The sequence below is a fragment of the Hyaena hyaena genome, unplaced genomic scaffold (assembly GCF_003009895.1).
Source record: "Hyaena hyaena isolate Hyena2069 unplaced genomic scaffold, ASM300989v1 scaffold_1283, whole genome shotgun sequence".
In the NCBI taxonomy this organism is placed as follows: Eukaryota; Metazoa; Chordata; class Mammalia; order Carnivora; family Hyaenidae; genus Hyaena; species Hyaena hyaena.
In genome coordinates, this window is record NW_024081919.1 from 326190 (window position 1) to 337512 (window position 11323).

General features: G+C 46.3%; 1 protein-coding gene across 4 annotated transcripts in view; it reads right to left on the reverse strand.

Annotated features, from left to right (window-relative positions):
* VPS13D (vacuolar protein sorting 13 homolog D) overlaps positions 1 to 11323 on the reverse strand; it is a 257963-nt gene that overhangs the window by 226458 nt on the left and 20182 nt on the right. For all 4 annotated transcript variants that reach the window (XM_039223152.1, XM_039223151.1, XM_039223154.1 and 1 more), the window contains exons 8-17: positions 9854 to 10024; positions 9319 to 9419; positions 8058 to 8226; positions 5996 to 6097; positions 5633 to 5834; positions 4523 to 4696; positions 3295 to 3425; positions 2391 to 2466; positions 1802 to 1972; positions 667 to 797 (exon numbers count right to left, since the gene is read on the reverse strand). In XM_039223152.1, coding sequence (XP_039079083.1) covers positions 667 to 797; positions 1802 to 1972; positions 2391 to 2466; positions 3295 to 3425; positions 4523 to 4696; positions 5633 to 5834; positions 5996 to 6097; positions 8058 to 8226; positions 9319 to 9419; positions 9854 to 10024 — 1428 coding nt within the window. The remainder of the gene's footprint in view (positions 1 to 666; positions 798 to 1801; positions 1973 to 2390; positions 2467 to 3294; positions 3426 to 4522; positions 4697 to 5632; positions 5835 to 5995; positions 6098 to 8057; positions 8227 to 9318; positions 9420 to 9853; positions 10025 to 11323) is intronic.

Below are 11323 nucleotides of genomic sequence, written 5' to 3' on the forward strand. Positions count from 1 at the left end.
GTGTGCCTCCCTGCCACCCGGCCAGGAACTGAGTTCTGCCGGATAGTTAAGGTGTTTCGTTAAGGTGTCTCTCAGTTCTCCTGGTCTCCTTAGCATCACAAAGTGACTATCACAGCCTGGAATGAAAACCGGGCCATCAGTGCAGTTGTTTCCTACTGATACTAGTAAGTGAAGGGGTGGGACACCGGGGAGGCTCAGTCGGTTACGTGTCTAACTCTTGATCTCAGCTCTTGAGGTTTGTGGGTTTGAGCCCCACGTCAAACTCTGCTGCTGACAGCGTGGAGCCTGCTTGGGATTCTGTCTCTCCCTCTCTCTGACCCTCCCCCGCTGCGCTCGCTCTCGCTCTCTCTCAAAAATAAATAAACTTAAAAAAACAGTATGTGAAGGGGGCTGCTCTTCTGTGAAACACTGATAACATATCAGGTCTAGAAAATGGAAACCAACAAGTCTTAAGAGTGGTCCAAGACAGATACGAGGAAGAAACATGATCTGGTCCCAGGCACTTGTTTTCATTCATGAAACCCTGACTGTAAAAGCCAGGAGATTTTATTTTTTGCTAGCCAAAAAGGATTTCATCTTTTTAGTTAACTTAATCATTGTGGTCGAAACTCGACTGAAAAAGAACTTGACGGAAAGGGTGCCTTCCCCTTCTCCTGCCCCACTTACGATGAAATCACCCACTAGCAGACGATCGAGGGTTTGTCGGATTTCTGCCTTGGTCTGCATCTTCAGTCTGTTATACTGTCTTCGGGCAGTTTCTGCCACTCTCAGCTCAAGTTCAGACTGATAACCAAACCCTGCAAGATTAGAGATACACAGCAGGGTGAGAATTTTCAAACGGCTGGGTGGGAAAAGACAGCTGCAATGTCTGTTCTCACCAAGGATTTCCAGCAAGGCTAACAACCCATCTGCATGACGGCCGCTCCTTACTCCCACCTGCCCCGGCCCCACACAGGGCAACAGAAATGGGGCAAACACGGGGACATGGCCCCAGGGGGAAAGGCAGTACATAAGGAAAGGACACCTTGCTTACCAGAATTCCTTAAACCATTTTCTGAACGATTCCAGACTATTCTAAATCTTAAGAGCATAACATTACATTAAAAGAGAAAATTTAACTCGGGAGGAAATGCCTTCTAAATTCTTTCAGTGCCAGAGTAATAAGGCCGAGACATTAATGTCTGTTGTTTACATGAAGACTCAAAAACTGGACCCAAAACTAAAATAGCTCCATTGTTGTAAGGAGGCAGAGGGGATACACTTAGGAAAAGACTATGGTTTTATCCACTTCCCTGTCAACAAAAGTGCTTTCTCTGTTCCTACGACCTCAAATCTCTATTGGAAACAAATGGAGGCATGAATAAAGCAGTGATGATAAAGAACGGTGCGCAGACAAATTGCTCAGTATTTAATGCTGCACCGAGCAGGTGACACAGACCGCTGATCCTGCCATCTAGAAGGAAGTTCTTGAGCATTCCTCCTCGATTCACTGGCCTAAAATGTCCTGGGTAGCCAAGGAAACCAGTGTCCTAATGGAATGGAAAGCATTTTTAAAAATATGCTAAATGGAAGCAAAGAAAAAAAAATATTTAAGGATACTGATTCCTTTTGAAAAGTGACTTTCCAAGGACATCTACTTTTGATTCCATAACTAAGGACAACCCCATCAATTTGCTCTCTAAGCCTTTTCCACCACTACCAGGTCACTTCAATGTATAATAACCCTTATCTGCAGCACTAAAAATGACAACAAAGGTGTCTTTAGAAAGTAACAGAAGATCAAACAAACAAAAGAGTTAACCTGAGGTATGAACCTTTCCCTTGTAGAAAAAGTCTGCTACTTTTTTAATAGCCTGGGGATTGTATATGATGTTCAAGGGCCTCGTGCTGACATTGAGCCGCCTCTCAAAATGGCTGTGCACTGGATTTCTCTCATACAGCATCTCAAACACTGGGTCATCTGGGTCCGCAACTAAAGGGAAAAACCAGAGAAAGAAAATGGAACACAGCAAAAACAATCACCTTGTTCTCAATAACCTGTAAGGAATTCTGGGAAAAAGACATTTTCTAAATGATTTTCCAACTGGCTCTCATGAAAATTTTACAAAACAGAGACCCTAATAAGGATGGACTCTAACTTTCAACAAGAATCCTCAAGACTGGGCTTCTGCAATCACTCCCATTATGGAACCCCAGGCCCTGCAAGCCCCACGAGCTTACTCCGGTCACACACGGGTTAACAGAGAACATGGTCTCCAAGACGAACACAGGTCCACACAACAAACCACTGGGAGAAAACAGGACACGCTCCCTCTTACGACTGACCAAGACTACCGGTCCATAATCACCGTGGTTTTAAAGATTAGTTTTAAGAACAGATGACAAATTACCAGGGTTCTGATCACTTCTGTCTGCAGATGTTGTCTGGAGACCAAAAGACTGTGAGACTCTGCCAACTTCTTTTTGCTATTAAAACATACACAAAATGCATAAATGTCAGGTGAGCGGGGACGACTCGCCATGCACACACTTGCTGGAGTTCTGCCCTCTGACATCACTCTCGCTGAGCACAGCCAAATCCAAACTCATCTGACATCAGGGTACTGAGGACGTGCAGCCTGATCTCCCAGGTCTGTGCCTTTTACCAGCCTGAAATGGCCAGCCTGCTACTCTGCAGTCAGCGCGTTGAATGAATGATGCTCAATGAGTAGGAAGTAGGTACACAGCTTTCTTAGACTTTCACTCTGCACTCCTGCCTCTCTACAATCACCCCTTGAAAAAAATCACAGACAGAGCAAGTGGCTAAAAAATCAATTACTGTGATGTATCTTTGCCAACTTAGTAAGATCAAAGAACTAATCAAAAGAGTATACTGAATATACAAAATCACACATGTAGAGAAAAATTGAAGTGGTTCTCTTGGAACTCTGGAAAAGAGGAGACTTCCCATCAGTGACCAACGGTCAGAGGCATGAAAATGAATTCCAGACGGAGGAGATGTAAACGTTGACTTTGTGACGCAGAAAATAGTGGGGCTTATGGCAATTGCTTCCGAAACAGAGCAAACTATTCTATGGCTGTTACAACAGAGAGGAGGAAGGCGCTGGCATAAATCCCTCCAATATTTGTTCTCTGACAAATCCAAACAGCTTACTCAACTCCAGTTTGTTTTCCATCAGCCCACCCTTCTCAAGATGACCAAAGGAAGCGAGTTAACATTACTTATTGCTGGCCAGACACAGCCCACGGTCCACCACCGCCTGGATGAGGCCGCCATCCCACCGCGGTACCTACTGAATTAGGGAACACCAGAAGGGGAAACACGGTTCCTTCTGTAGCCAGGTCTCGAAGAAACAGTCCACCCAGCCGGACTGACAGCAAGGAGGAGTTCCTTCGAGGGAGAGATTCTGCTAGTAGTTTCACATCTACAAAAAATAAATGTCACAGTTGATACTACTCCATGATCACCGGAAGCACTTTACAAGTATGAGATACAATATTTTGCAGAGGACAATTAAATATCATGAAGTCTTTTTCCCTGAAAACAGAACAAAAAAGCCTATCTATACATCAACAGGTGCAAATAAATCTCTGTATACGAACATATAAAGAATATTAGAAGTTTCCTAACAGAATGAAGTCTAAACAGAGAGTGTTACAATGAACTTCAAGCAATCTGCTGGTTCACACTATGTTTATGAAATCTCGGCTCTTGAGATTATAAAGTCAAAGAAACTGCTTTTTTTTTGGGGGGGGGGGGATCAGTTACCTTCACATCACTGAGGTAAGTGGCTATCTTATGGACCAAAACAAGAATATGTGTGAGATGTGAAAAACCATCATCTGCACATTTATACACCTTTAATTCAAAATCACATTCAAGTCAGACGTGGTCAATCCTCATTAATCGCAGGTTCCAGTTCTGTGAACTCACCTAGTCACTGAAATTTATTCATAACCTGAGATTACCCTGGCTGTGCTCTGAGGACATGTGTGGAGCAGAACGAAGCCCAAGTCCACTGACGTGCCTGCTCCCAGCCCAGGCCCAGCCAGGCAGTACTGCTCTGCCTTCCTGGCTCGGCTTGGTTCAGGCCACACAAGAAAGCTCCTCTCGTGGTAATTTCAGTGCCAAGATTTTTGCATTTCTGTGCTTTCTGTTGGTAATTTCACCATTTAAAATTTCACCGTGCCTTACGGTAGATGGGCTTCACTCAGGCCCAAGTGACGGAGCCGCTGGCCGTGAGGTCAATATTAATGACTCAACAATACATATTAAATAAGCTGGTTTAAACACAGACGCACACGAAACAAGGTTCTGTACCGACCCATGGGGACTGTTCTGACCAGAGGCTGGCAGGCGCCTTGCCCTGCCTGTACGCTCCCTAGCAGCAATGACTCAGCAGTCAACCATTCAGTGCTCATAGCAACTTTCTAGAACATAACTACCATGAATAATGGGACTCCCGTGGACCCTGATGCCAGGGCAGAGAAAGAGCATCAGGCGGCTCTCCAGGGGCAGCACCTGAAAACTCGAGCTGCATGAAGGCACTCTCCTGCAGGGCGCCGGGCTCCTGGTGCAGCAAGGTCACGGTGCCCCGCTGTAGCTGCAAGTTCAGTCTGGCAAAGACATGGTCCCGCTTCGTATATGTGTTCACACAGGAGGCGTCAGCCGTGGGATCAAAAAACTCCTCAGTGCCTGAGCGCGAGGAAGAAAAGACTTTAGGGAAAAACAGGAAAATTAAAAAGGCACCACCAGGCGCGCTACCAAATTACAATGACATTATTTAACCATCTTCCCCCTTTTTAGGGAAGAACTCCAAAGTATGACTGTTTCATTCATTCCTAATGTAAAACGACCCTAACTATTTTATAAGAGATCTTATCACCTTATTCCCAAACGAGGAAGGATGGTAAGACTCGTGACAAAGTACAACATTAGCAGCACTGCCCAACACAGTGATATGTCCTACATCTTGCACCGTCCAGCACAGGGGCCACCAACCACAAGTGCCTTGGAGCACTGTGACTAACGTGGCTTGCAACAGAAAAGAATTCTTTTCTTTTAATTTTAGTTCATTTGAACCTAAATAACCATCTACGACTACCAAAACAGACAGCCTGGGTCTAAAGAGCGGCTTCGGACAGATATTCAGAGCTTAAACCTTTTGAACTTGATCAGTTCTCTTACAATCATGGCCGCTCAGATCTATCTGAAACTGTGCTAATTATTCAAATTGAGTAATGAAGTTGCAAATGATGTATTTCTCAAAACTTCCTCCATGTGAATCTGGGAACACGACATAAACCATCTTACAAATATTTACTTTTTTTGTTTAATGTTTATTTCTTGAGAGAGAGGGAGGGAGGGCAGAGGGAGACACAGAATCCTAACCAGGCTCCAGGCTCTGAGCTGTCAGCACAGAGCCGGACCAGGGGTTCCAACACACGGACCTCGAGACAGTGACCTCAAAAAGTCAGATGCGTAACCAACTGAGCCACCCAGGGGCCCCAAATGTCTACTTTTTTAATTTGAAAAATACCACAGGCCTGTGTTTGCACAAGTAACAGACAAATTCTGGTGAACCAAGTGTCTCCATTCACAACCGGCCGGGGCGGGCCCGCTCCCCCTTACCTAGGATGTCCTCGGGGGTCCACTGTTCATGCGGCTCTGCTGAAAGACCCTCGACCACTCTGCCCTCAGGGCTCTGCTGCCCGTACCAGCCTCCCCAGCCAGGAAACCAGGACTGAAGGTACTGCAGCATCCAGCTGCCTCCGCTGGGCTCTGGGTCCCCGAGAGAGTCGCCTGGAGAATCAAATTGAGGCTCTCGTAGGCTCTGTGTCAACCAGAAATGAGCAAATGTGAGTCCCCAAAGACAGAAACAAGTGGTCGTGTGTCCCTGACTACTCTTCGCCCTCAGAGAAGCACAGCACGTGGAAACGGAAGCACTCTGAGCGCGTCGGGTATGAGCACATTGTCCCACGGAGGATTTCTTACCTCTGCCAGCTCTTCTTGCTTATGAAATCGCTCATGAACCAGTTCGCGCAAAACCTTCAACTCCTCAAAGCTCTGCTCCTCTTCAATCCGACACATTTCCTCCTGGTTCAGGTTAAAACAAAAAACAAAACAGGTCTGATAGCCCCAGAGAGATGGGGTACCTTCACCAACCACACGTATCTGAGGGAATCTGTCTGGGCCCCAACATTCCCACTGAAGGCCAAGGAGCAATGAAGATAAATAGCTCTAGCTTCTCCATACAACCCAACCGATTTTACTTGGTCTCTGGGGACTAACAGCAACTACAGAAGGAGCAGAGGACAGTGCTTGGCTGAAAATGAGTAACTGGGGGCACCTGCGTGGGTCAGTCAGTTGAGCGTCTCTTGATTTTGGCTCAGGTCATGATCTCACGGTTACTGAGTTCGAGCCCTACATCGGGCTCTGCACTGACATCGGGCTCTCTCTCCCCTTCTCTCTCTCTCTCTCCCTCAAAATAAATAAATAAACATTTAAAAAAAAAAAAGAAAAAGGAGATTATGTGTTCACCTCACCATGAGTTTATACTTCTCTCTCCCGCTGGGTGTTTGCTTATGCCTTGAAGAAAACCATCCCAAACAAAATGTCTGGTTTATTCCACCCTTTCCATAAGGCTCTTATGTCAGTAACCATGCCGGACACCAGTGGAAAAGGCATTAACAAAGTGAGTGGGTCATGCCCTGGGGAGCCGGCAGGAGACCGCGAGATACTAGCGACTCAGCACTGCCGCTGACCATACACTGGGTTGCTGTTATGCACTGAATGTTTGCGACCCCCAAAATTCAAATGTTGAAGACATAACCCTCCAGTGTGATGGGATTTGAAGGTGAGGTAATTCAGCTTCGTGCCCTTAAAAGAAGAGGAAGACAGATCTCTCTCCACCAAGGGAAGGCTACATGAGCACATGGTGAGAAGGCAGCTGTCTGCAAGTCTCAAAGACCCTTGCCAGAACCCAACCGTACTGGCACCTTGATCTTGGACTTCTCAGCCTCCAGAACTGTGAGACACATGGCTGCCCCTCAGTGATAACAGTCCGAGCTGACTGAGATGGGTGCTGAAGGGAAACTTGGAAGTGGTTCCCAAAGAAACAGTTCATTAAGACATAGCACCTGCGCCCAAATACCGGACACCATCTAAACTGCTATCGCAAAAACTCTTGCTCATAAAACCGAGACAAATCGCAGAACAGAACAATCCCTGCTCCCTTCCCCAGGGAGACAGAGGTAGACAGACTAAAGCAGGAGTGGAGTCCCATGCCAGGACTCCAAGAGCGGAGGTTCTAAGGGTGTCCAGCCCTACAGTGACCTTGCCTTCATCTTCTACTTCACCGCCTCCGCCTAGCCTCTACTGCTAAAACCCCAAGGTCAATAATCAAGTCACCTGGGATCAGGGAAATTGTAGGCCAAAGTCTACAGGAACTAATCAGAGACTCTGGAAGGAAAGAATACTGACGAGGGCCAGGCTTTGAAGAGACACAGGTGATGAGATGAAAATCTCTCTGGGCCCTACACAGGCAGCCAGGGGAAGAGCGGAGAGACACTAGGGTGTGGCAGGACCACGGCCACCTTTATCCATCCCCCCACCGTGGTCTGGCTCTCTCCAGCAGCAGAAGGTGGAGGATGCTTCCGGCCAAGGCGAGGCCGAGGCCTTCCAGGAAGTTCTTGTCTGGTAAAACCAACGCTACCCTCTAAAATTATGGTCGTGGGGCGCCTGGGTGGCTCAGCTGGTTAAGCGTCCAACTTCAGCTCAGGTCATGATCTCGCGGTTTGTGGGTTCGAGCCCCGCATTGGGCTCTGTGGTGACAGCTCAGAGCCTGGAGCCTGTTTCAGACTCTGTATCTCCCCCCTCTCTCTGACCCTCGCCTGCTCACGCTGTCTCTCTCTCCCCCTTTGAGAAATAAATAAAATATAAAATTATGGTCGTTTACCAGGGACTATTTCTTCACAGATTCCATTCTCGTCAGCCTTTGAGAAAAATTTTTATCCTCGGAATGAAGACATGACACGCAGGACAACAGCCCCCTCACCTTGTCGTCCGCAGGTAGCAAGCCTCCTTTCAGCTTGCTGAAGTATTTGTCGGTGTAAGACACGGCGTCACGGGCGCGGTGTAACAAGAAGTCCCAGGTACAGCGCTTCCTCTCCTCTCTGATCTCATTCAGGTTAGCATTCAAAGCGAAATACCACCATTCTCGGCAGCTGAGATGTTTCATAACAATGTTAATCCCTTCTGACAATAAAAGCAACTAAAATGTCATCAACCCAGGGCAATCCACATCATCCTATTCCTTCCTCTTCTGAGACCTCTGTTCTCTTTTCAGCCGGCACTTTATGCCTCCAGCTCATTTTAACATTAGGCCAAAGCCAGCATGTGGGGAAAGTACACCTGCTGACAAAGATCATCAAAGAATAGGTTCTGAATCCACAGATCAATTATAATATATGGTGGATTGGTCTGAATTACCCACAATGTAAGTCCCATCCACTGACAGATAGCCAACCGGTGACTTCAAGGTAAAGACCATCTTAAGCAAGGATTTGGATACTAAAGACTTTATACGGGACGCTTCAGGGAAGACATGGAAATACATGGGATATTTTAAAAGTTTTACTATATTGGACTGGTCAGATTTATCACTGCAACAGGAAAAGACTCCTTTCTGCTACAGAAGTTAGAAAGTGCACTTCGTAATGCTCCCCTAACAACATGGGAGAACAGAGGGAGGAAGGTTCAAAGATCACTACTATGTGTTCCCCACACAGTCAGACCCCACCCGAGCAACACCAGCCTGCTTGCTAAGCGAGACGGAGAGGATCTTAACTCCACTGCGCTCCATCTGAGAGTAAACCCACGACACCAAGTACGAGTATGATAAGAACACCAGCACAGATCAACAACAGAAATGGCACTGTAATGGCCAGAAAACTCGACTGTATTTTTAGCTCCAGTCATGTTTAAGAAACACTGAAACAGGGGCGCCTGGGTGGCTTAGTCGGTTAAGCGTCCGACTTTTGCTTAGGTCATGATCTCGCGGTTCGTGGGTTCAGGCCCCGCGTCGGGCTCTGTGCTGACTGCTAGCTCAGAGTCTGGAGCCTGTTTCAGTCTGTGACTCCCTCTCTCTCTGACCCTCCCCTGTTCACGCTGTCTCTCTCTCTCTCTCTCCTAGAAATAAAGAAAACATTAAAAAAAAAAAAAAAGAAACACTGAAACATACTTCTGATCTATGTACGGGAACAAAGAAACGTTATAAAATGCATGTCACATACAACATGTAATTTACAAGCCCTTACTTCTCCGATACAGCCACTTTGGGTTTCCATTTTCGGAACTTCACCTGCCTCTCCTTCCGTTCCAGCTCCTTGAGGAATTCCATGATTTGCCGGTATTGCAGCTTTTCGTGGGAGGTTAAGAGAGAAGTAGGTTAAAACACAAGTGTTTCATTTACTCAGTTAGAACATCTCTCTACCAAGAACAATGCATATTGGTCAAGCAGCTGAACTGCAATCCAGTGCACACTGGAGACGACATACCCACATCAAGTGGCACTTGTCTCTGACTGTGAACAGCGAAGTATTTAGATTTACTGTCACTTGGACTCTTGGCTCAGAGCTTCAAAGCAAAATCAAAACTAACCTGAGAGCAGCTCAATCCAACCTGTAACCCACGGCGGTGGCTGGCACCCCAGAAGACGGCTATGGACTCATGTGCACTTCCTGTCCCACCAGGGTCTACGAAGTACCGAGACCCTTCTATCAAAGCACTTCCTTCGCCCCCAGTTACCGGTCCAACAGGGAAAACAAAACCCACTGTGAAGAAAGCGAGTACCTGAGACAGTTTCAAGGGGATGGTCTCCAGATGAATGTCACATTCGATACGGGGGGTGTGTCGTGACCTCAGAGGTTCTTTGGAGCAGTTTCTCTTCAAAAGAGCAGAGGTGCACACAGGTTCCAGGATGTAGTGATGATCGCGACTCTCCATGCTCCTGTCCATGGCCTCCTGGATGTGACAAGAACATCTGTCATTACAGCAAATGTTGTCAGGATCAAGTTACATGCTGGTATGTTATCTAATCTAGGGGATATTACCTCAGAATCCAAAATCAGGACAAAACAGGGACTCTAAAGCCTTCTAGCATTTTTCTTAAAGTTTATTTATTTATTTTGAGAGAGAGAGAGAGAGAGCGCGCGCAGGGGAGGGGCAGAGAGAGAGGAGGACAGAGAATCCCAAGCAGGCTCCATGCTCACAGAACACAAGGCTCAAACTCACAAACCTTGAGATCATGACCTGGGCCAAAATCAAGAGTCTGATACTTAACCGACTGACCTCCCAGGGGCCCCATAAAGCTCTCTAGCATTTTTTTTAAAAATTTATCTGTATTTCTGAATAGGGAAAACATTCACATGGTTCAAAACTGAAAGGCCAAAAACAGTGACATATCTCCTTCCGAATCCATCCACCAGCTACCCAATCGCTCTCCCCAGAGGCTACCAATAACACCAGTGTCCTATGTGTCTCCCAGAGGCATTCTGTGTATGTTCAGAGAACTCAATGATTTTCTGGTTTTTTAACCATTCTCATACAAATGGTATGTAAGCTGTTTTACCTCAGTTTTGTAAACTTAACGTGAACTCTTAGAGACTATTCCATAGTCGTCGTAAAGATCTTTGCTCTTATTTTTTATAGCTGCAAATGGTTCTACTATACAGATACACAGTACTTATTTAATTGAATTGGCAAAACCAAGCCATTCTGTACAACAGCATGCAACCCAAAGAAAATCCTGGGTGAGGGGAAATCATCAGTCCTTTTTCTCCGTTCCACTTAAACCACCTACAATTCCTTTACCAAAGATTAAACTCAGAATTTTTTCTATCCTTCACAAACAGCAATACTTTATGTCCCATGATTTTAATGACCTTCTAAGTATTTCTTTTTTTCTTGGTTTTATTTATTTTTGAGACAGAGAGAGACAGAGCACGAGTGGGGGAGGGGCAGAGAGAGAAGGAGACACAGAATCTGAAACAGGCTCCAGGCTCTGAGCTGTCAGCACAGCACCCGATGCAGGACTCGAACCCACGAACCGTCAGATCATGACCTGAGCCAAAGTCGGACACTTAACCGACTGAGCCACCCAGGCGCCCCATATTTCTTATTACCAAAGGTCAAGTTTCAAGATTTATATAATAAGAAAGCTCTTCTTTAAGAATCAGATCTGGTGGGGCGCCTGGGTGGCTTAGTCAGTTAAGCGTCCGACTTTCACTTGGGTCATGATCTCGCGGTTCGTGGGTTCGGGCC